The sequence below is a fragment of the Manihot esculenta genome, chromosome 1 (assembly GCF_001659605.2).
Source record: "Manihot esculenta cultivar AM560-2 chromosome 1, M.esculenta_v8, whole genome shotgun sequence".
Classification (NCBI taxonomy): Eukaryota; Viridiplantae; Streptophyta; class Magnoliopsida; order Malpighiales; family Euphorbiaceae; genus Manihot; species Manihot esculenta.
In genome coordinates this window covers 27,560,577-27,584,789 of record NC_035161.2, presented here as the reverse complement: position 1 = coordinate 27,584,789, position 24,213 = coordinate 27,560,577, and the positions used below count along the sequence as shown (strand labels likewise).

The 24,213-nt window shown below is 37.8% G+C and overlaps 3 protein-coding genes across 8 annotated transcripts; 1 reads left to right on the top strand and 2 right to left on the bottom strand.

Moving 5' to 3' along the window:
• Window positions 1–537: 537 nt before the first annotated feature.
• LOC110617868 (peptidyl-tRNA hydrolase ICT1, mitochondrial) lies at window positions 538–4,724 on the bottom strand. 3 transcript variants are annotated; one of them, XR_006350521.1, is made up of 8 exons: window positions 4,331–4,724; window positions 2,458–2,517; window positions 2,273–2,355; window positions 1,783–1,847; window positions 1,661–1,694; window positions 1,325–1,395; window positions 1,029–1,219; window positions 538–924 (listed from the first exon to the last, which is right to left on the bottom strand). XR_006350521.1 is itself a non-coding variant. In XM_021760874.2 (8 exons), exons 1-7 carry the CDS (start codon window positions 4,623–4,625, stop codon window positions 1,039–1,041), a joined length of 699 nt encoding a protein of 232 aa, XP_021616566.1. In that variant the 5' UTR covers window positions 4,626–4,721; the 3' UTR covers window positions 538–924; window positions 1,029–1,038. The 3 variants fall into 3 exon arrangements, 1 of the variants encoding a protein (XP_021616566.1); XR_006350519.1 differs by having other exon boundaries at window positions 538–884; window positions 977–1,129; window positions 4,331–4,723; XM_021760874.2 differs by having other exon boundaries at window positions 1,029–1,129; window positions 4,331–4,721.
• An 11,210-nt stretch (window positions 4,725–15,934) lies between these two features.
• Window positions 15,935–19,358, bottom strand: LOC110628532. 2 transcript variants are annotated; one of them, XM_021775250.2, is made up of 7 exons: window positions 19,141–19,358; window positions 17,893–18,314; window positions 17,612–17,781; window positions 17,453–17,533; window positions 17,265–17,340; window positions 17,081–17,173; window positions 15,935–16,375 (listed from the first exon to the last, which is right to left on the bottom strand). In XM_021775250.2, the coding sequence occupies exons 2-7, from the start codon at window positions 18,293–18,295 to the stop codon at window positions 16,176–16,178; spliced, it is 1,023 nt and encodes a 340-aa protein (XP_021630942.1). In that variant the 5' UTR covers window positions 18,296–18,314; window positions 19,141–19,358; the 3' UTR covers window positions 15,935–16,175. The 2 variants fall into 2 exon arrangements, with proteins under 2 accessions (XP_021630942.1, XP_021630950.1); XM_021775258.2 differs by having other exon boundaries at window positions 17,087–17,173.
• LOC110628545 (anamorsin homolog) lies at window positions 19,334–23,590 on the top strand. 3 transcript variants are annotated; one of them, XM_021775278.2, is made up of 9 exons: window positions 19,334–19,463; window positions 20,108–20,219; window positions 20,864–21,011; window positions 21,692–21,858; window positions 21,932–22,036; window positions 22,554–22,707; window positions 22,838–22,971; window positions 23,165–23,239; window positions 23,333–23,590. In XM_021775278.2, the coding sequence occupies exons 2-9, from the start codon at window positions 20,217–20,219 to the stop codon at window positions 23,369–23,371; spliced, it is 825 nt and encodes a 274-aa protein (XP_021630970.1). In that variant the 5' UTR covers window positions 19,334–19,463; window positions 20,108–20,216; the 3' UTR covers window positions 23,372–23,590. The 3 variants fall into 3 exon arrangements, with proteins under 3 accessions (XP_021630970.1, XP_043812024.1, XP_021630962.1); XM_043956089.1 differs by having other exon boundaries at window positions 19,442–19,467; XM_021775270.2 differs by lacking the exon at window positions 19,334–19,463 and adding an exon at window positions 19,480–19,964.
• The last annotated feature ends 623 nt before the right edge of the window (window positions 23,591–24,213 follow it).

The window sequence follows — 24,213 nt, the reverse complement described above, 5'->3', positions numbered from 1 at the left end:
TAAAATATTATATAAATATAAAAATATACACATAATATAATATTGACTATAAATATTTATGAAACATTTTAATATATATTATTTATAATATTTTATATGATATAAATTTATTTATAATGAATTAATATTATATATAATAAATATAAAATATATTTATTTTCAATATAAAATTTAAATTAAAAAATTATATACATTTTATTAATAATATAAAACTTTAAATGTAATTATGATAAATTGAAATACAAATTGAAATGATTTAGCTTTAACATTTAAGATTTAAAGTATTATATATAATAAATTATCATAAACAATTAGATTTTTTATTTTCGTTCTTCAACTTTAAAAAATTTACTAATTAATTAATTAATTAATAAAAATTTACTAATTAATTAATTAATTAATTTTAGTTGTTAAGTATTAAAAAAATTTACAATATCCTCGACACATATGCATTAATTAATTAATAAACCTTTTTAAAGTCTCAAAGACAATTTCAGCTTAATTCACTACTCAGAAGGGTCTTCTTCTATTTACGTGTACAGTGAAATATTGCACAGCAAATGCTGCACAATCAAATTTGTATTCGAACAGATAAAACTAAGGCCATGAAAGCCGTGATTGACCAATTTTCAAGTAGTACGCAACTTTTTAACAAATGGAACTCTCAAGTCTCCACCTGTAAAAATTTTAGCGTGAACATCACATTTGTTTATAAGCCTAATAATGAATACAAATCTAAATAGATAACTATTGATTTAGTGTTGAAAAAATGACAGTAATAAGGTCAAAGGTACAAAAGCACTTTCCATTTAGTCTCCCCCTCTGAAGGTGTCTTCACTCTTCACCGTGCAGTTTGATCCCATCACTACGTACTTGTTGAATGGATTTTCTTGTCAAAGTATAGCAGATATTATTCAGTTACCCCTACAAACATTTAAAGACGAGCAATAACACTTTAGTCGCCAAGAAACAATGGGCAAAAACATACAGGTGATCAACTTACAAGTGCCATGAAATTGAAATCTTACATGTGAAAAGTTAGTCCCAGCTGTCCCTACTTCTTCTAAAAGCCTTCTTGTCTGAAAGAGCCTTCTTACTTTTAAGTCGTTTCTGCTCCCCTATAGCAGCCCTTTATAAACATGAAAATTTTGAAGTTCATGCGTATTACCTTGACAATCTACTCAACTCAGAAATCCATTGCATTATAAAAAAGAAGCAGCTACCACAAAAATTAAGGAGGTTAAAAAAACACATATAGACGAAGAAGAAAGTAGCGGAAAAAGTAAGACTCCAGTGTGAAACAAGGATGGTTAGAAGCTCTTACATTTTGGCAATTTTCTTCTTTTGCTCTTCTGAAGGTGGAGGAGGGACATAAGAAGCAGCATCAATGATAGCCTGTTTTGATCATAAAATTAAAATGGAAAATGAAAAAACTAATCACCAAATAAAAACATAAAAAAAAAAAGAACAATTAGCACAGCATGTCACACAGCAAGGCAGTGCAGCTTAGTCATTTGCTGAGCAGCACATTCCTTCACAAATGATGATCATTCTACCTAATACCTATACGCCAGATAAAGTATGGCTAATGCACAGATGTAGGCTTACAATTTAAATAATGGTTTAGCATTACAAAGAATTGATATCAGTCTTTTGGTACCTGCAGCTTTGATAAAGCATCTTCAATGTTACCCCTGAGGAAAAACAGTGAGATTAAACCAACTGTTCCAGAATCCAAAATGCAGAAGCGACAATAAAATCAAGAAAGGAGCAGAAATTAACTTCTGGGTTCTAGTCTTTGTTGAAGAAATCACAAGCTCACCATCCTTGTTTATTCGATTCTTTTCCTGTTTATAGAAGAACTCTTAAAAAGTTGTAGAAATATTACAAGCAAAACCACAGGGAAATGCATTATTTATTCTTCTGTTACGAAAAAACAATGTCAAACAAATTGAACCTCCAAAGGAATAGTATGATAACGAATCCACCCAAGTTTGAGTTTCATAGGCACGCATACTTTGAGCATATATTGGTTTCAATATTTTTGTTTCTTTTAACACTTGGCTCTCCAGCGCTCATAATTCATTAAGTTAGATAGCATAAAACATTTTTAGTCCAAATTCTTGCTACAATATGCAGTTTTCCACCAGTCATGCTGATCAGTATGGATCCTCCAGTCAGGACTTGGACAATCTTAACGCGTCCCAACGAAATAAAGTTGCATTCTGTTTCTGTCTTATGTTAGAATATTTGCTAAGTGGAAGACACGAACCATTTGCATAATCCTCTCCCTTATCCTGTCACTTAGCCAGTATGCATCTTTGACATTGAAGCGCATGTCCACCTTGGTGTTCACTGTCTCAGTTATGAAACAAGCCACAAATAAGTGAAACGATCTAGGAACCTACAATATCTGAGAGAAAGATCCAAGGATGAAATATGAAGAAGTGAATATACCTTTATTCACATTCTGACCTCCAGGTCCACCACTTCTAGCAAAATTCACTGTGACATGGTCTACATGAACAAAGGTGAAAGATATATTTATTTTAAGTAAACAAAGATCACATGATGAATTAAATGTGATCATACTGATTCAGGTATAGATGCAATGTATTAGTTTGAGGGAAAAAAATCCATAAAAAAGGTGACCAACCAAAACAAGTAAACCTCAAACATGTTTACGGGCCTCAAAAAAAGAAAAGAAAAGAAAAAGTAGCAAGCCTTGAGCCTGTTCCTCTATGCTACTACAATACTAAATTTTGGACGCCAAAAAAGAATTCTACAATAATAGAAAGGAATTCTGTGCACGATTGGACTAGTACCGTAGTAATTGAACACCTGCCTTGTAGTGCAGGAGGCTAGATTACCTCATCCCAGTAAATGTATAGATATTTTAGGAGTTCATCAAATTAAAGAAATGCAACTAATGACTAAAATTAACTTCATTTGAATAATGTACGAGCAGGATTAGATAAGCTTCCCTTCACTTAAATTTTTTTATCTTGTTACAAAGTGAAATTAAACTAGAATTTACATAATAAGAATTCTCAAGTATTTAGGTTAGCCACCTTATGAGGGTCATTGTTCTCCATTAAGTGTAATGCAAGATTTGAGCTGATAAATATTTTGACTAATTAGTATTTCACTGCTATTCTGACTTCAAAATTTTGTGACTAAAAGAATGAGAGAAAACAAAATGAGAAACAAATCCATAAATCAATACCTCATCAAAAGACTAGAAAATAAACTTTGATAGACATTTAAAATTTTCTAGCTAATACACCCATCAATAAGCACATAGCAACTGATACAATTTGTGACCCATCATTATTTTATCAATGAAAATGAAATAGTAAAAGAAGGGATCAAGACACTGCAAGATAGATGGGAAAGAGTCAAAAAAACGAAACAACACAATTAAAAAAGAATATTGATAAAGTATAATCAGATTGCAGGCTAGTAGTTTTGCTTGTATAATAATTGGTTCTGACATTGAGCATGTAAAGGGCTCTATTAACCATAGAGAAAACTAATTTAAAGCAACAGAAACAAGAAAACAAAGAGTATAACCCTAATATAGCAAGCGGTAGCACTTCAGCATATTATGAACTAATTAAACTACTTCAGTATCCGCTATGATGAAGCAGCTTAGTTGAGTTAATCTAAGTTAGTTTAGCAAAGAGCAGCTACATTCTGTTATTTTACTTGGCTTGTTAACTAAAACTAATGAAAGCAGTTAGCTCAGGTTAGTGGAGCTATCATGATATTTTAGTTCCTTTTCTTTTATTCTTTTTATTTTTACAACCGTCCCAATTAAAATGCCAATAGCAATATTCAGATTATGGAAAAATTTTAGGCTTCTGTAAGTTAGACAATTCAGAAAAACTTATCCTTAGACAATTCAGAAAAACTTTTCCCCTGTTACGTGCTAATTTCTAATCAACCAACTAGAGAGTGTAGAAATTCAAAGTTCGGAATTTGATTTGTTACTTAAATTTTAAAACCACAAAAGCTTGCACAGCATTCTCCTCAACTTCACATAATACATTAAACAGCCATTTCGACCAAAATCTACAACAAACCCAAAAGTTTTCTTTTTCTTCTCTTCCATTCCAATAGCCAAAGTGAATCTTCACTTGGAACGTAAAGCCACCACAACAGAATAAAAAATTAAATATATAAGTTATAAACCAAATAGGCAACCGAAAAAAATAAACAAGATACCCAAAATTAAACTTTATTCCTTCCAATCTCAAACACATACTTAAAAGAAAACTAATTTTAACAAAAAATTCTTCTCCTCGCAAACATGAAATATTTGAAATACCAAGAGTAATTTTTGGAGGCGGCTCACTCCCAGCAGAGCTGGCTCGCTCCTCAGCTTCTTGCAGGAGGTGATTAATCTGAGACAACCGGGCCGACACCTTTTTTTCATCGGACGCGGCGCATAGAATCCTGCTGAAGCTGAATTGGCGGCGCGTAAATGTCAGGGCGGTTCCATGTAAGTTGGGAAGCGATAAACAGGTCGAGGTCGATGTAGCCAAGGAAGAAGACGACGATGGTAGCCTGTTACTGAACATCTCCTTGAGGATCATGCTTGTGGTGGTTCTAATTGCCGCCATTTTTCTCTTGGGGTTTGTAATAGAAGACGCACACAGACAAGCTGAGACTTGTGGCTCTATGGGGTTTTAAAAAATTTTGATGTTGCTCTGCTGTTTCAAGTTTTTCTTCCTTTGCATTTTACATGGTCCAGAATTAAACTTAACTGCCCACATTTTTTTATAATTTTTTTTAGAATAATTAGCTCACACTGAATTTAAAATTCGAGAAATGAGTTAAAATTTTTTAATTTTTTTAAATCTATTGAATGAAAAAGTTATTTTAATTCATATTTATAAATTATATTAAAATTTTATATTTTAAATAATAAAATATTTGTAATTAATCAGATCTGAAAAGGAATATGAAAAAACCAAATGATATATTATAACTTTAATTTTAAAACTTTATTGATTAATAAAAATAATTAGTTAAATAATGTTTTATTTACTATTAATAAATTCAATTATTTTTATTCCCTTATCAATAATTAAATAATTTTAAAAATTAAAATTTTTCGTCAAGAGCATAGATTTCCCCTTAATTAATGAAGGAATACTAAATAAAGGGCTCTTTACTTGTATATCAGGACTGACGAGTAGAGATTTCTGGGCGATACCAAATTAATTTTTCATGGCCTTGTTAAGGAATAGATCAACCAAGCGATCAGCGGCTAGACACGTCTAACTTTGTTAAGGAATGGGAGTTATTGTCGCAGAAAGCCTACAAAAGCATAGAAATTGCTTGAGCGCAAAACTTTATGCCCCCCGTATTCGATGATGATTCAATATCAACGATCAACTGTTGGTTATAGGATACAATGGAAACAGAAAATATTGGGATAAAAAATCCAATTAAATATGATATTGCTAAGATTTGGCGGGTCATATAAATTAGGACACCTAGACAGATATTTGATTTGCTGAGTTGATTATCGCTCTGTAATCAGTTTATTGGGTCTCTCCATATTTGGTTTTGAGGGTTAAGATCCTATAAGTTAAAGAAAACGGTTAGGAGTCCATCGGGGAGTTCCTGGTGAAAATCCTCTAATACTGAAGTCAGATCTAATAACTTAGTAGAGTTAAGGAAAGTAAAATAGAGAAAATAAGAGAATAATGGTTTTGCATTTCCTCTGTGTGATAAAGAGAGAAAGAGAGATAGAATCTTTTTCAAAGAAGAAGAGAGATCTTTTTTAGGGTTATACAGGGAGTTCCTGGTGGAATCTCGGGTGTCGGAACCCTCGAGAAGGGTAATACATATGTTTTCATGTGTGGTTTAAGAGTTTTGAACCAGTGTGAAAGGAAATGAGTTTTGAAAGAAAAGCAACAAGGGAAAATGCAAAGGTTCGGCCGCCGAAGGTCACTTTCGGCCGCCGAAGGTCACTTTCAGCCGCCGAACTTTGCATGGTTTCGGATTCACGTTCGGCTGCCGAAGGTGGTCTGGCCAGCCACCGATTTAAGGGCCAAAGGTCGATGGAAGGAGGATATTTCTCCTCCACTTGAAGCCAAAGGTGAACCAAAACCTTTTCACGTTGACTTTGATGATTTTCATGTTTTTCACCAAATCCTTCCAAGGTTTTAAGAGTTTTGGTGTGTTTAGAAGGTTTTGAGCAAAACTAGCAAGTTTGAAAGTTTGGAGCTTTGGAAGAGGTTTTCTTCATATCTCCACGTTAGGATCACTCATCCTCAAGTTCTTTAGGAGGTAAGGGTGGATCCTGAACTTCTTTGCTGATTGTTGAAGGTTTTATGAAGTTTGTATGGGTAGTATGCATGTTTAGGTTTAGGTGAGGTTTTTGGTGATCTTTGGTGTTCAAGCATGTTTGAGTGTTATGTGCTATGTTTGTTTGGGGTTTTAGGTTAGTTTTAGACCCCTTTGTGCATATATAGGTGTATATGCTAGTTGGGAGTAGTTGATATGCATGTTGTAGGTTTTTGGGCAAAGTTTGCATGAAACAGAGCAAGGTTCTGTCCCCTGGACAAAACCAGGTTCGGCCGCCGAAAGAAGGTTCGGCCGCCGAACATGCTTGGAGGCAGTTTCGGCTGCCAAAGCTTGCCCCCGAAAGCTAAGCTTTCGGTGTAGAAAGGGGCTTTCGGCCGCCGAAAGAGGGAGTTCGGCCGCCGAAAGTATGTGAGTTTCGTCTCTGGACGAGACCTTCGGCCGCCGGGTGCCGCCGAACATGCATGAATTTCGTCTCTGGAGAGGGGTTTCGGCCGCCGAACCTGCCGCCGAAAGTGCCCTGTCCAGCCTTCTTTTACATGTTTTCTGTGAATGTTCTAGGATGGTTTAGAAGGGTTTTGGGGAGTTTCTTAGCAATGTTCTTGAGTGAGTTTGATCCCTCATTGGAGTCCACCTGTGTAGGTACGGACCAGAGGAATCAGGGAGGTCAGCAGTGAGTCCAGTTTCAGAACCTGCAGAGTCAGTTCAGAGTCAACCCGAGGTGAGTGGAACTGAACTTAATGTTTGAATATGAGAAATGCATATTTTATCATACTTCATGCATCATGAATATGCTATAGGGCGAGTGCATTAGTGTCCACGAAGATGCTGCATTGCATTTATCCTTGATTCTATGACTGTATGGACATAGTAAGGATTCAATAGCTCTCAGAGGAAAGACCTGGAACAGTCCTACGGGGACCAGGCATAAAGACCTGGAACAGCCCTACGGGGACCAGGCACAAAGACCTGGAACAGCCCTACGGGGACCAGGCATATGGTATAGAGGGAGTGTTGATCCATCCATGCGGAGATGTGATTACTTGTGATGTGATACATTGCATGAGAGCATGTTTTATCACCTGTTCTTTATTACTGTTCTACTCACTGGGCTATAGTAGCTCATCCCTCTCCCCTAACTCCAGTGATGCAGGTTCAGAATTCAGAGGGAAGTCAGCAGGGTACAGGAAGAGTATATAGTTTGTAATAGTTAGGCAGTGTGGACATGTAAATGTAAAGAGATAATGTATGTGTACAGTGTATAGAATGGTGCTTGAGTATAAGAGTTGTAATCCCGTTTTTATGTTTTCACATGATCAGTTTATGTTTATATCTTGTTGTCTGTTTATGAGAAAACCAGGCTTACCATTATGAGTTTTATCCGCCTAGAGCAATGAGGAGCTCTAGTAGGGATTGTTAGAGAACAGAGCTACTGCATGCACAGGTTAAGCCTTGGAATGAAGAACAGAGTTATGTGTTTTTACAGAAACTATATGATCATGTATGGGATGTCACAGGTTCACAGTCAGGATAGCAGGCTTACTACGGGTCCCGGCGACCTTAAGTCGATCTGGATCCTAGTGCCGGTGGCAGTTCGGTTTCCGAGCTGTTACAGATTGGTATCAGAGCCCTAGGTTCACATGGTCGGACCTATATCGCTAGCGTTGGGCTCATAGAGGTTTTAGCAGGTCAGGCACCATAGGGAAACATGTCCACTAGGATAGGATGTCAGTCCTGTCGCTATATGCTGATGTGTAATGCCATGATTCATACATGTGCATTAGTTTATATGTGATGTATGCTGATATGTGTTGCTTATGTGCTCTGTAGATGCGAGGAACTCGTCGATCCGCGAGATTGACTGGAGTCCCACCTGTAAGTGAGGGTACAGCTGCTCGTCCACCTGCCTTGCCAAGGGCAAGATCTCACAAGTCAAGCAGGGAGGGAACGTCAAGAGACCCTAGAAGGTCTTCTGACGAGAGCAGAAGGGGAATAGGCAGAGGGGGAAGATCAGACGAAGAGAGAGTTTCTATGGAGGAGGATCAGAGGAGAGAGGTCAGTATGGGTATAGGAAGGTCAGAAGAAGGTATGGGGGAGTCCCAGGGAGGCGCACATGCCTCAGGGTTTGGCTATCCACCCTTTCCTCAGGGCCCAGAGTATCCGATGGGCGGCACGTCGGATTACTCCAGCTTTGCCCCATATCCACCCTACATGCCATATATGCCCTATCCTTCCTTTTATCCACCATATCATATGTATCCACCCCCATCTTTTCATCCAAGTTCAGCATCGCCTAACGTCAGAGACCCAGTACCTCCACCACCACCTGAACCAGCAGCCCCTGTTGTTGAAGCACAACCCAGTTCTTCAGGGGGAACGAAGGTGAAGATGACGGAGTACTTAAAGTTGGATGCTCCTAAATTCAACACGGGAGATGATCCCTTTGAGTATCTCAGTGCAGTGAGAATGATAACAAGTGAGTTGGGAGCAGATGAGAGCAGGGCCATTGAGATGGCAGGGTTCACATTAAAGTGCAAGAAAGCCAGAGAATGGTTCAAGAACTATGTGGACCCCAGAATAGACAATATGACATGGGAAGAGTTCACCAACGAATTTGCTGGGTGGGCTTTCCCTGATAGTTCGAGGGAGCTAAAGGTTGTGGAGTTTGAACAGTTGAGACAGACGGAGGAGATGAGCGTTGATGAGTATACAGATAAGTTCCTGGAATTGTTACCATACGTGGGTCAGGCGTATGATACAGATCAGAAGAAGGCAAAGAGATATGCCACAAGGCTTCATCCCAGGTATTTCTCTTTGATTCTCCACGCAGAGAAGGAGAGTTTCCACTCCATTGTGGATGCTGCTAGAAAGATGGAGGCCAGTGCCATAAGTCAAGGAGTAGTCAATCAACCAAAGGCACAGTCTTCTGGTACGAAACCAGGTTCCTCCTCACAGAGTACAGCAAGTGCGAGTAAGAAGAGATGGGACAAACTCAGAGGAAAGAGAGGCAAGTTCTGGAACCGGATTAAAACGGGTCTGGGAATGAGGAGCGGCGCCAGTTCTGGCACAGATCTTCCAGTTTGCAATAGGTGTGGGAGACAACATAGCGGAGTTTGTTTGCTGGGATCTACAGCCTGCTATAGATGTGGGCAGGAGGGACATTATGCACGGGAATGTCCTCAGGCGACTTTGGTTCCACCATCCCAACAGATGACCTCAGGTAGTGTCGTCCAGTCAGCAGCTTCAGTCCGTCCACCAAGCAGTGGCAGAGGTAGAGGAAGAGGGGCAGCCTCTTCATCAGGGATGGGTTCCCGAGGTGCAGGTCCGTCAGCTCCAGCACGGATTTTCACCATGACGCAACAAGAGGCAGACACTTCGAACACAGTGGTGTCAGGTACTCTCATCATTGGGTGTTCAGAGGTGTATGCTTTAATGGACCCTGGTGCTTCTCACTCTTTCATTTCTTCTAGAGCCGCAGAGAGATTGGGGTTGATTGTGTCCGAGTTAGCGTGTCCTCTCTGGGTCAGTGGACCTAGATGTGACCCATCATTGGCAGAGTCAGTCTGTCAGGTCAGTCCAGTGTTTATAGATGATAGATGCCTTCCAGCTGACCTTGTGGTTCTAGAGTTGACAGATTTTGATGTCATTCTAGGGATGGATTGGTTATCTACCTATAGTGCTACCTTGCACTGCAGGGACAAGGTAGTGAGTCTCAGAGACCAGGATGGGTCAGAGTTTGTCTTCAGAGGCGACTGGAGAGGGACACCTAGGGGTTTGATATCAGCCCTCCAGGCTCATAGGATGTTGAGGAAGGGTTGTCAGGGGTTCCTAGCGTATGTGAGAGAGCTAGACAGTCAGGTTAGGGAACCGTCCTCAGTACCAGTTGTGAACGAATTCCCAGATGTGTTTCCTGAAGAGCTTCCAGGACTACCACCCGATAGGGACATAGAGTTCGAGATAGAGTTGAAGCCCGGTGCTAGACCGATCTCTATTCCTCCCTACCGGATGGCGCCAGCAGAGTTGAGAGAGTTGAAAGAGCAGTTACAGGATTTGGTAGCTAAGGGTTTCATCCGCCCGAGTACCTCACCCTGGGGTGCTCCAGTCTTATTTGTCAGAAAGAAGGATGGACCTCTTAGACTTTGTGTCGACTACAGACAGTTGAATCACCTGTTCTTTATTACTGTTCTACTCACTGGGCTATAGTAGCTCATCCCTCTCCCCTAACTCCAGTGATGCAGGTTCAGAATTCAGAGGGAAGTTAGCAGGGTACAGGAAGAGTATATAGTTTGTAATAGTTAGGCAGTGTGGACATGTAAATGTAAAGAGATAATGTATGTGTACAGTGTATAGAATGGTGCTTGAGTATAAGAGTTGTAATCCCGTTTTTATGTTTTCACATGATCAGTTTATGTTTATATCTTGTTGTCTGTTTATGAGAAAACCAGGCTTACCATTATGAGTTTTATCCGCCTAGAGCAATGAGGAGCTCTAGTAGGGATTGTTAGAGAACAGAGCTACTGCATGCACAGGTTAAGCCTTGGAATGAAGAACAGAGTTATGTGTTTTTACAGAAACTATATGATCATGTATGGGATGTCACAGGTTCACAGTCAGGATAGCAGGCTTACTACGGGTCCCGGCGACCTTAAGTCGATCTGGATCCTAGTGCCGGTGGCAGTTCGGTTTTCGGGCTGTTACACTCTACATGCGCGTTTATAATCCTTGTGTTGTACTAAGAAGGCGACCAACTTATAGAAGGTCGGCATTTTTACCCTGACTTCATCAGGTCGTGCCGGACTCATCCGGCCTACATAGAAATGAGTTCCTTTTGATTACTGAGGTCGACCACGTCGGCATTTAAAGTCTTGTTGTAGTACGGGCTTTTGAGGAGGTCGGTCTGTCCATCCTCTCCGGTTTTTAAGGAGATCGGTTTGTCTGTTCTAGGCTTTAGTAAATTCAAGAGTATTACTGGTCTAATTCTTTGTACTTAATAGGTCGTGCTTCTTACTGCCTGATCCAACCAGATGGAAAAGTTTTCAATTCACGTGTACACGTGTCACGATCTTAAAGGGTGTTATTTTTTATATGTTATCAGTTGTCTTTTCGCTTCTCCGATGGTTATTTATGACCATCGGAGAAAGGAACCCGACTTGCTATTCGATGTTACCTGTTTGTTTGGTTGACACTTATGAATTTCAAAAGGAAGCGCAATATTGGAATTGGTTAACTTAATATAGACCAAACCGAGAGAGCAAATTTATCTTGATAATCATCCCTTTGGGAGATCTGATCTTGATGGTCTTTTCCATGAAAAGTTTGACCTTGGTAGTTTTTTCTTTTAGAAGATTCGACTTAGGTGCCCTACGCTTCTAGCCTTACCTTTCCGACCTGACCTTAATGGTATGTCCTTTTGGGTCTTTTTCTGAGCATTTTACTCTGAGGCGTCTTCAGGACTTTAAGTCCTGAATCTTTTAATAAGCGTTTCAGCTGATTAGTTTCACGAGCGATTTGGCTCTTTGCTGGGCTCTCTAGCCTTGAACGTTCGTTCGAACTTTTTGATTTTCTATATCATTTCGGACTTCTTAACCCTGACTAGTTTTACAAGCATTTTAAGCTCTTTTCTGAGCTCTTTAGCCTTAATTTTTCGCCCCAACTCTTTTGACTCTTTATATGATACTTCGGACATTTTAGCACTAGTTCTTTTTATTTTTCGGGCTCTTTGGCTCTTCGTAACTTCTAGACCTTTTTGCCCTCAAGCGCTTTCCAGGCTATTTTCGCCATTTCGCTTTTTGAGCTATTTACCCTCAAGCTTTTTTCGAGCGTTTTTGCTCCTTCGGGCTATTTGCCCTTAAGCATTTTGGGGCTCAAAACCCTGATTCTTTATTCCGAGCTATTTCCTTTTAAAGAGATTTCGGGCTTTTTACCCTCGATCTTAGTCCGAGCATTTTGGACTTTTTCTTGTATTTCTTGTGGGGCATGCTCAGCCCTTATCATTGTGTGTTATCAATCTGTACTCCTTTTAGAATGGACCTTTTGGTACTTTGCACATTCGAGCGCTTTTGCTCTTTATCATCCGAGCTCTTTAGCTCACTGGTCTGCTTTCAGACTTCTTTTTTCTAAACTTGGCTTTTTAGAGCCGAATGTCAATTTTTGAGACTGGTCACTCATTTTATTGAGGTCTTCATTTCCTCAATTGGTTTTGCGGTGCCGCGATCTATTTCCGAGACCAGTCACCCACCTTATTGAGATTTTCATTTTCTCAACCGTTTTTATGGTGCCGACAGTTTTATTTTCAAGATCAGTCACCTATCTCATTGAGATCTTTATCTTCTCAATTGGTTTTGTGGTGACATCGCTCTTATTTCCGAGACAGGTCACCTACCTCATTGAGGCATTTATCTCCTCAACCAGTTTTGTGGTGACGTCGGTCTTATTTCCAATACCAGTCACCTACCTCATTGAGATCTTCATCTCTTCAACCGGTTTTATAGTGCTGATGGTCTTATTTTCGAGACCTGTCACGTACCTCATTGAGATCTTCTGGTTTTATGGTCAGGGCTTTCAGATTTATTAGCCTTGTTCTTGCTTTTAAAATTTGTTTGCAAAATAAAAGTTTCAATAGAGTATATGTAACAAGAATGCTCATTGTTAATTTGAACAACAAGATATTTAGTTTCATATTTCAATTGAATGCAAAATATTAATTTTGTTCAACTATATCATCTCATATAATTTCAAAGAATCTAATAAATAATGTTTCTCATACATAAATCATTTTACAGCTTTTAATTCTCATAACAACATGCTTAAGCAAATAATACCCTTTTTAATAAATTCATACTAATATAAATCACCGATGAAAGCTTTTTAAGCTGTTTCTAAAATACTATCATACCCAAACATATATTAAGAAGGACTACTGTATAATTTGAACTAAAAAAAAAATAACTGTGTAGTTTGATTAACTCACGAATGTTACCTCTCTTTCATGTCGGGCGGATTGCCCTTATGTCGCATTCTCTTTTCACATCGGCATCGGTTTTTTTCTGACTTTCACCGTGTAATTTTTAAATGTCTTTAGCGATTCTTGGGTCTTTCACCATCTCTCTTCCCTTTGGTCCTTTTTTGTTGTTTGGCTATTAGTTTTTCTTGATTTGCCATGTGGATCTCAACAGGTTTTGTTTGAAAACTCCAGCGACAAGATAGTCTTCTTCGTTCCCACATATGGCGCCAACTTGATAATGCTAAGATCCAGCAGGACGTCCAAATGAGAACACTTAGGCAGAGATCTAATTCGCTCGGTTGATCATCGATCTGTAATCAATCCATTGGATCTCTCCATACTTGGTTTTGAGGAAGGAGTCCTGTAAGATGAAGAAGACGGTCAAAGGTCCATCGGGAGAGTTCCCGGTGGAGACCCTTCAACGCTCAAATCAGATCTGGTAACTTAGTGGAGGTAAAGAAAGTAAAATAGAGAAGATAAGAAAATAGCGGTTTTGAGTTCCCTCTGTATGATGGAGAGAGAAAGAGAGACATAGGATCTTTTTCAAAGAAGAAGATATCTGTAACATTCTCTGGGCCCACACCAGTGAATATTGTCCGCTTTTGGGTCAAGGGATTGAAACCCTATCTTCCCTCACGGGTTTATTTTTGGGTCAAGGGATTTACTACCCTGTCTTCCCAAAACGCGTCCACTGGGGTCTCTTGGGCATAGGCTTATAAGGCCCTCTCCCTTTTAACCTCTTTCCGATGTGGGATACTTTTAATCCACCTACATGGGGTTCCTTCCCCCATAAGGCCTGAGTGTCCTCGCTAAGCACACCGTACTCATGAGGCCCAGGCTTTGATACCACTCTGTAACGACCCGAAAATCGGACCGCTAGGAACCCCATGTAGGTGGATTAAAAGTATCCCACATCGGAAAGAGGTTAAAAGGGAGATGGCCTTATAAGCCTATGCCCAAGAGACCCCAATGGACGCGTTTTGGGAAGATAGGGTAGTAAATCCCTTGACCCAAAAACAAACCCGTGAGGGAAGACAGGGTTTCAATCCCTTGACTCAAAAGCGGACAATATTCACTGGTGTGGGCCCAGAGGATGTTACAATTGGTATCAGAGCCTGGGCCTCATGAGTACGATGTGTTGAGCGAGGACACTCAGACCTTATGGGGGGAAGGAACCCCATATAGGTGGATTAAAAGTATCCCACATTGGAAAGAGGTTAAAAGGGAGAGAGCCTTATAAGCCTATGCCTAAGAGACCCCAGTGGACGCGTTTTGGGAAGACAGAGTAGTAAATCCCTTGACTCAGAAACAAACCCGTGAGGGAAGACAGGATTTCAATCCCTTGACCCAAAAGCGGACAATATTCACTGGTGTGGGTCCAGAGGATGTTATAATATCTTTTTTTAAGGTTAATTTGATATATAAATACCGTTGGATATCAACTTAGTGTTGTGTATCCTTCTGACCGAGTAGGGATACTTTTGGGTAGGTGTGTCAAATAGTACAATAATGATTGGATTATAGGACAATAAATACAAAATTGACCGGTTCATACCTCTAAATGCGCGTTTATGATTTTTGTGATGTACTAAAAAGACGACCAGTTTATAAAAGGTCGGCATCTTTACCCTAATTTTATCAGATCGTGCCGGACTCATCCAACTGCATAGAAATAAACCCCTTCCAATTATTGAGATCGATCACATCAGCGTTTAAAACCTTATTGTAGTATAGATTTTTAAGGAGATCGATTTGTCCATTCTAAATTTTAGGAAATTCAAAAACATTAATAATAATGATTATTTATACGCAATATATCATACTTTTTATTGCTCAATCTAATTAAATAATAATGCTAAAATGCTTTCGATTCATATGTCACAATCTTGCGTCCTATTTTGTATTGGTTATCAAAATCCATATTCTCTTATGTAAAAAGCTAAATAAATTCAATTTATTTTTGCTAACAAGACTTTAAATCCACGACTAAATAAATCCACACTCGATCTAACATCTTTTCATAATAAAATTTCATTTTTATAATTTAAAATTATTTACTATTTTTATGAATTTTTTAAAAAAACTTGTATGTTAATTAAAATTCTAAAATTTTAATATGGTAAATTAAAAAATATTTTATTCAGATACTTGGACTATATTTGGATATTTTGGACGAGGGAAAAAAAAATAAAATGAGAAAAACATTATTAGTTTATTTTCCATCTAAACAGTAAAGGTGAAAAATAAAAACATAAAGATAATGGAAGAAAAGGTGAAGGAAAATGGTAGTGGATAAAAGGATAAAAATGCAACTTTATTAAAAAAAATATGGTTTCTTATTTTCTCTCCAAAATGAAGAGAAAATAACCAAGTAAAAATAAAATTTATTTTCCTCTCCTCTCTTATTTTTCTTTTCTATCCAAAAAAAGTCACATCAAAGTTATTTACCACCTCTATTTTCTTTCCTCCCTACTTTTCTCCCATCCAAACAAACTATTAAGTGACAAAAAAGAGTTAAATTAGACATAGTCCTCGAATAGAGACTTGATTCAACTTTCTTTCTAAAAAATACCTAGAAGAGCCTGCGATCTCATTCCAGTAACGCTACACAGATGACAAAACGAAATGATAGCGTAGATGCATTCCAAATAATAGAGTATTATCACAAGTAGGTATGCATAATGTACTGCAGGTTATATGGATCGGCTTTGACACGGGATAACGTATGCGTGGTACAATCGCATTCATCAAAACGCTACTAATACTATCTCCTGTGGCACATACTCAAAACTACTAAAGCCCGGAGAAGGATACACACTTTCTTCAATAATCTCTCCTTAAATGCTTCCCATTTTTAATCTCTTGTTCTCCCTCGAGAATACACACTTTTATCTTTGAGGTCTGAAGAACCTTTCATCACTCCTGACTGCTGCATCTGAGAAGACCCTGCCCTGTCTCTGACATTTGTCCTATTCAAATGCTGTGTATGCTCGGTGGATGGAAGTGCCCAACCTCCCCTGCCTGCCCGAGAATTCTGTCCACCAACGCCAGCGCCTATAACCCAATATAAAACCGCAGACAAGTATCAGCATTGCAAAAAATAAAAATATAAAATAACTCGAAGTTAGAAAAGAAATTGCTGCCCTATTACAACATCTAAAGCTACAATAGAATCACTAATTTGTTTTTGTTTAACATTCCGTGCATGCATCCCATTAATGAGTATTAATATTATTGAGCATCAAGAGAATAGCCCTTGGTAATAATCCTTGTCAAACAACCAAGGGCAAACAAAAAGCATAATCAGCCTAAACTTCTACTTGACCATGCATAGCAATTGCTCAGTTGGAAATGCAAGTTCCCAAATCGTACAAAGACTTGACATTGTCATTTCGACATCAACAACCACCAACGACAGACCCACATTAACATTTAGAATATCAACTAAGTGACAATGTCCACCCATCCCACTTAGCTACTTCTTTCCTGGACACCCACAGATTCAATAAAGTATACCTGCTCTCTTGGAACAGAATGAACCAGTACCATGCATAACAGTGGCCCACATGTTCATTTATTTTATGCAAAGCATTTCATGGCAGGAAGTCGAGTACATCAGAAAAAACAACAGCACAGAACATACTTCATTCCTTGAGTACACATCCATAATCCAGCAACGAGGAAAGAGGAAAAGCATGTTGTGAACAAGAGACAACTCTCTTACTTAGTTTATGAGATGAATTTGGAACACAATCTTACCCATACCATCATGGCGGCTGAAACTCCCATTCCAGCCAGGAAGAGAGTGTCTAGCATTTCCTTTCCAAGCTTCTTCAAAGCCAGCAAGCTCATCTAATGGCATACCAGATCAAATCTTTTAATAAGTGCCAAAGGCTGCACCAATATAAATCATATAAAAAAATGACAAACAATGAATGTGTACCTTCCTGTAGATTATGCAAGGTCTGCATAGTATCCACCTTACCATCTGAGTTAAGCCTCCTTTCAAGGGTATGACCCTAGCCAATTTACAACATCAAAACATGATTCAACCAGCTATATGAAACACAAATTATGAAATGAATAGAAAAGCTATCCAAATGATCATAGCAAGTAACAATGATTAAATACCTTGTTGTGAAGTCCTCTAGAAATCTTGTGATTTGCTTGCCTTGTAGCACTATCAGCTTCTTTGCTTTCTTCAATCATCACCTGTTTCAGAAATGCCATATAAGCAGCAGGGCTACAACAACATAATACAGGTCAAATAATATCTGAGACATTAAGTACCCCATCACTCCCAGTCCTCCTACTCTTTGACGAAGTATGGTAAGCTCCATTGGGACCACCATATGTTACAGTGGAGCTCTGAAAAGTAAAGCTGCGAGTTTGAGGCTGCTGTGACATGTACTGGAACTTGTTCCGGCTATTTATATACTGCAAATGCTTATTCTTTCTCTCTGCAAGAAAAACAGAAAAGAGAAGCCATTCCCTTTAGATTCACAAAACCAGAGTGCAAACACACACATTAATCATGAAATAGGATGCAACAAGCCAACAACAAACTTCACCTTCAGCATCATCATCATCTGGGTCCTCAACATAGGGACCCTTGCTTGATCTACCATGTTTTCTTGGATTCTCCTTCTTGTCTTTATCAGCTTCATCTTTTTCATCATCAGAATTCAGTTCTTCAATAATTGGACCCCTAGACAATTTAGGCTCTGGAGCTTGATGCTCAAGAAATGCAGAAGGATGCATGCTAGCAAATGGACTCCCATTTGAACCAAAAAAACTGGACTCAAACATGCCTCCAAATGGACGTGTAAAGAAAGGATCATCAAATGGGTCCCTTCCACCAAAAAAACTGGACATCAAACTCCTCTGACTCCCAAACCCACCAAAGCCCCCAAAACCACCAAAAGGATCACCAAAATCAGAGAATGGATCCCTACCACCTCTCCCTCCTTGCATTTTTAGACAAGTATAACCCCTGAAAAACAGCAGACATACCCAAAACAAAATTATTTAACATATCATCTCATTACCTTTCGCAATTCCAGAAAAACTACAAAAAGAACTTAAAACAGATCATAGTCCAAAACCACAGCCAAGGAAAAAACGAAATAAAAAAAGGACATCGACCTTATTCTACAAGGAAAAAGAGAATTAGTAATTAACTGCAGCAGAACCCTTCCATAGTTTCTCAATTAACATCAGCGTTTCCACAAGCAACAATCTGATTAGAAAGTCCATTACATGAACATCAACCAAGCTCAAAATCTAAACTCTTAAACACCCGAACGATACTTTAAACTTAGAACCCAAATTCCTAGCACCAAAAACCCTACCCTGATCTTACAGAATCAAGAGGATAAAGCACATATAACACAGAAAATACTAGTCACATACGTTCATATAAAGAACGCTGAACCACTACCCTCGGGAATCATCGATTTTCATATGACCTTGAAGCCATATGGAGAGAAAAAGAAAGAGAGAAAATAAAAATTCTGGTATGATCCAAAAGGGCAACTACCAATGCCATAATTTGCCATACTATAATTAATCACCACTTATATAGTAAAAATACAGCTAATTTGGACTTCATAACCCAAACAAAATTTCAAGAAAATCAACAAAAATAGTATCTATTAGTGCATGGTAAATTCTTCAATAATTTCAAACCCTACCTACCATAAAGATTAAAGAGTACTGTAAGAATACCAGAACGATGACCGAAATTGGGAGAAAATTGGCGAAATGGAAAATCAAGAGAACTCGAAAAAAAAAAAAAGAAAGAAAGAAAAAGAAAATACCTTACTGTCCCGACGAGAAAATGCTTCGGTGCAGAGATTTCGTCCCCCTTAGTCGCGAAAATAAAAATGCTTAACCGCCAGCTGCAGTGCTATTGGCATGGAATCAAATATATGTAGAAGGTTCTGGTCTCTGGACCAATCAACACGTGCCATAGATAAAGTTCCAAAACTACCCTTCTAAAACCGACATCCCAAACTGACCTTTGAAATTTTCAATATTCCTAAACTACCCTTTAATTCAGGGCTTGTAGGCAAGCCGCCTGCGATTTTGTTTCTCTCCAAGCGCCAGCAATCACCCAACAGCAATTCGATTACCAGACAAGGTAGGTAGGAGTAGGATTCACATTCAGCTGCAGGGAGCTCTTGATCTTTTTGATTTCCCTGTTTCTTTTCTTAACTGAAATGAGTTTCCTTTTGTAAAAATTTCAGTAATTATAAACCCTTTTTATTGGGTTTGTAATTTTTATTGGGTTCGAGCCATGGGCTCAGTTCAGATCCTCGAATCCGCTTTATGGTTCTGGGCTTCTTAATCTGTCTGCTTATTTTCACCGCCCATCCCGTCTCCGATCCCGGCGGCCGCCTACTATAGACCAACATTGCCATCAAAGTCAACATCATCAACCGATCATCGAATAGTTGTTACCATCACCGCCTTTACGGAGTCGCAATCCTCCATAAGAAGAACAAAATTTTCATTTGAATTTTGATTATTTATAATACGTATAATACAAATCAGAAAAACCAAAAACCCTTTCAACTAAAACCCCATCAAATTCCCTCTCATTTCCTTGATTGTAATTCTCATCGTTTCGTATCTCCGATTGGTACTTATTGCCCAATTCATGTTTGATCTTTTTCTTTTTTCAGTTATTTGTTCTGTTCAAGTTTAAGATATTGCTGTTAATTTTGGCCTGCTCATTTTCTCCATGTTCATTGAATTCTTAATTTTTTATTTTAACTATTCCAGGGATTTTCGTCTTCTTGAATTTTCCTCCGCGTCTATTGAGGGAAAGCCAAAGATCTCGCCTGTCTTAGTGTTTTTGTTATATCTTTGAGGTTTTTGAAGACGTATTAACATGGTAAAAGTTCTGCTTAGCTTCTTCTACAAGTTTTTCATAGATCTTTTTGAATTTTGTTTGTTGTTGTATAATCAGGTTTGGTTATTGATATTTGAATTTGAACCTGGTGATTTTCTTTCTTTCTTTTTTTTTCTTTTCTGCTTAGATGTTTGGTATGATTAGATCTTCCCCAGATTGGCGATAAATAGATATGTTAATTGATTTGATTATCTCGTACTCATCTAATCATGAATAACTTAGCCAAGATTCATTTGTCAGTTGTGTGACAATAGTGTTTAGTGATTAGGCATGGCCGTGTATGTGGCCAATTTTGGCATCGTAGTAGCTGTTAGTTACGCCTATTGGCTCCTAGTTTTATCAGTTTTTTCATGTGCATATCACACTCATTCTTGTTGGAATATGATATATTTCCCTATTGGTTTGATTGCCAGGGATTTTAGCATTTGAACTATCTCTGTCTGTTTGTCTCCTTTTATTTGCCTATTTTCTTTTCACATGCAGCTCATTTACAAATCTGCTGTAAATTGAAGTTATATGTGTGAAAATCATGTGCCATTTACATATATGGAGGGGTTCCCTTTAGCAGAGAGTTTGCATGATAATGTTGGACAAGTTGTTAAAGCTGCTTAATGTGTTATTTGTAGGATACAACAAAGGCACAGAGTAGCGTGCTAGCCTTTTCAGATTATACAGTTCTTCCTGTAAGTATGGTGATAAATGCAGTTGGGGAGCTTGCTAATGAAGGAGCTGAGCGATGTGATCCTCAAGTTATCACTCAAGCATCGTCTCTAAGTACTTTACTTTATCTTTAGTTGATTTTTCTTTTCTCGTCTTTGAGTTCCTTTTTGTTGTCAAAATGTGTGTACTCTATCATGCACAAGTGGATGATTGTAGGGAAGGTTGCGTATCTTCTGTACTTGACTACTTGTCCCTCCAGTTGGAGGTAATTGCCACATGGTGTTCTGTGTTTGTAGTTTATGAGTAGCAGAACTTTAAATTGTTCTATGGTGTGAATGTAAACTGCTCTATTCTTGAAAGAGAGTGATACAATAGCAGTTATTATTGTTTTTCTTATACTCTTTTAGTGTGAAAGTTCAAGATTATATCTGTGATGAACTCTATATAAATTAAGTTGTTGAAAGTATTTCAACAAGGCCAACAGTGAATAGTTTGGAATGGGATATGCATTAAGTATCATAATTCTTTTCCCCTTAAATATGGCTAAGAATGTCTCCTCTTTTTTTCCCTCCCATAGAAGAGTTGATTGCATGTGTTTTCCCATTCCAGAATTTCTATGGTTGGTGCATCAGAAAGTGAATGATTGTGATGCCAAAGCACCGTGTTCCAAGTGTTGAATATTTTTCTAGCTGATTCTTGAATGCAATTTTTGTGGTTCTCTGTCTTTTAATTTTATAAAGGTTCTATATAGTAGGTAGTAGATGATTATAATATTCATTCTTGGCTTATCTCAGGTAATCTGCCAGTGGATTCTTCATCTATGGATGTTGTCATTTCCATAAGTAGGTCACTACAATTTCCCAGTGACCTCCTGTTCGGGGAAATTTCAAGAGTGTTGAAGCCTGGTGGCACTGTCCTGATTTGCAAGAGTCTGCAGTCTGTTGCAGAGGAGACAGATAAGGTAAATCTAGTGGTGCTTCTGACTTGATGAAGTTTAGTTTTGAATCAAGTGTCTCACTGTGGTGTTTCTGCAGGAAATACTTACTCTTGAGCGCAAGTTGCTGTTGGCCGGTTTTCTAGAAACACAAGGTCTCCAATTGAAAGCTGTTGGACTATCTGGAGTTGTTCAATCATTTGGGGTGAGTTCAATTTATATGCTGCAATTGCAATATATTTAAAAGCATTGTTCCCTATCAGTTTAATCTTTCAAGGATTTGCTAAATGTTGTTGTAACCTGCATTTTCAACCATTTGCTATGGATTGAATTCCTTATTTTTAGGGTTGCATATCATATGAATACTAGTAAGCCCTAGATTTTATTAGAACTCATGGGAGTTCAGTGGATAGCTTGGTGCAGCATGATGTAAAATGTCATATTAATTAGTAATATTGGATTAAGAACATAAAAGTTGCTAAGCAGAAATCTCTTTCATTTCTATTCACTTGTATGCTGTTCTGAAGGGAGCAAGATAAAAAAAATTGTTATAACTCGACCAATTTGCTTTTTAACATGCGAAGAAGCTAAGTTGGTTGTGAGCTTGCTGGAACTGTGAAACAAGTTTCTACATCTGAACAATATTTATCATCAATTATTTAAATGGCCATTTACTTATTTTTCCGATTGGTTGTTTCATTTTTTATTACTTTATGTTATAGGTTAAGGCTAAGAAGCCTTCTTGGAAGATTGGGTCATCTTTTGCTATTAAGAAGTCCACAAAAGGTTCAGTTAAGGTTCAGATTGATGACGATTTGATTGATGAAGATAGCCTGTTGACTGAAGATGATTTGAAAAAGCCCCAGTTACCAGCTGGTTAGATGGATAGCCTCGAACTTGTTAGATTTTGCAGATTTCTTGCAGTATATTATAGGCCATTGATTAAACCAATTCCTTTTTTTTTTTTGTTCTTTTTCCTTCTCTTTTTTCTTTTGTGCAAATGAAGTTGGTGATTGTGAAGTAGGAAGTACAAGGAAAGCTTGCAAAAATTGCACATGTGGCAGAGCTGAGGCAGAGGAGAAAGTAAAGTTAGGACTAACAATGGATCAGCTGAACAATCCTCAATCAGCATGTGGCAACGTATGTTTCTTGTTCTTTTTTTCAAGCACTGCATGGATGTGTTGTCATGTTTGGCACATGGGTTGAGTGCAGAAGTGTCAGGAGTAGACCTTGATTTAAAAAAAAAAAAAAAACAAACTTTCGAGTCGTCCATGGTTTTGTAGTTTGATGGTCTAATTTTTCCAATTAATGATTTTTGTTTCACATGGTGCAGTGTGGGTTAGGGGACGCCTTCCGCTGCAGTACATGCCCTTACAAAGGCCTCCCACCATTCAAACTTGGGGAGAAGGTAAATAATAGAATTGAGCCTTCTCTTATTTTCTTAATTCCTTTTTGTTGCCAGTTGTGATTGTTGGATCTGAGCATATATTTCTTATTGCAGGTATCACTGTCTGGAAACTTCCTTGCTGCAGATATTTGAATGTGAAGAAATTGGAGTTGGTTTACAATTCAACTAAAAGATGTCTTGTTGGTTCTTCTGTTTTGAATGGGTACTTCAGCAACTTTCGTTTACAATCATTGAATTGTCATGGATAATGAATTAGGCAGAGTTTTTTTTTTCTTCCCCTTCATTCCTTTCTTTGGCCCTATTCAGGAATATTGGCTATTCTGTTTGGCAATACTAGTTGCTTAGTAATCATTAATTGTTTTAGTAGATAGTAACATTTTGGTAATGGTTAAACATAAGTTAAAAAAAAAAAATCATAATCTATTTTCTCAACCTTTAAAATATTAGGATAAAACATTGATTGCATACCAAACAGAGCTATATGAAGAACACACAGCTATAGAATATCAAAAAGGTAGATAAAATACCAGTTAGTTTTTTGAGATGTATAAAAAAGTCATGGAGATTATGAGGACTTCATGATTCTAATCACTTTAAAATCGTAATTGTTAGCTCTTTATTTTTTTATGAAAAATTAGCTACTATAGTTCTTCTGCCCAAAGGAGAAAGAAAAGCTGTAATACTTATTCAAATATATATATATATATATATAATACTTGAGAACTCTTTTATGTTTAGATGTATCATTTGTCAATAAAGATGATCTACAACATTATTTTATATGTGAAATTATTAATTCAAAATTAAAATTTGTTTTAATTTGTATATATATATATATGAAATAATCGTAGGACTACCAAATTATTCAAAAATTACTCGCTTTTCTTCCAAACGATTATCGTGGGACTAACAAATTATTCAATAATATTATTTTATTGAAATTGATAGAGTTATTGTGAGTCATTTTTAATTAA

What these genes read in the sequence shown, in the direction of transcription:
- LOC110617868 (XM_021760874.2), bottom strand. Translation starts at nt 4,625, where the DNA reads ATGGCGGCAATTAGAACCACCACAAGCATGATCCTCAAGGAGATGTTC. An exon ending in GCCTCCAAAAATTACTCTTG is followed by an intron (nt 2,518 to 4,330) that starts GTATTTCAAATA and finishes TTGTTCATGTAG; the next exon opens with ACCATGTCACAGTGAATTTT. An exon ending in ATGCTTTATCAAAGCTGCAG is followed by an intron (nt 1,396 to 1,660) that starts GTACCAAAAGAC and finishes TGATCAAAACAG; the next exon opens with GCTATCATTGATGCTGCTTC.
- LOC110628545 (XM_021775278.2), top strand. An exon ending in CACTCAAGCATCGTCTCTAA is followed by an intron (nt 21,012 to 21,691) that starts GTACTTTACTTT and finishes GGCTTATCTCAG; the next exon opens with GTAATCTGCCAGTGGATTCT. An exon ending in TTGCAGAGGAGACAGATAAG is followed by an intron (nt 21,859 to 21,931) that starts GTAAATCTAGTG and finishes GTGTTTCTGCAG; the next exon opens with GAAATACTTACTCTTGAGCG.
- LOC110628532 (XM_021775250.2), bottom strand. Translation starts at nt 18,295, where the DNA reads ATGCAAGGAGGGAGAGGTGGTAGGGATCCATTCTCTGATTTTGGTGAT. An exon ending in CTAGAGGACTTCACAACAAG is followed by an intron (nt 17,341 to 17,452) that starts GTATTTAATCAT and finishes TAAATTGGCTAG; the next exon opens with GGTCATACCCTTGAAAGGAG. An exon ending in CAGCCGCCATGATGGTATGG is followed by an intron (nt 16,376 to 17,080) that starts GTAAGATTGTGT and finishes ATTGGGTTATAG; the next exon opens with GCGCTGGCGTTGGTGGACAG.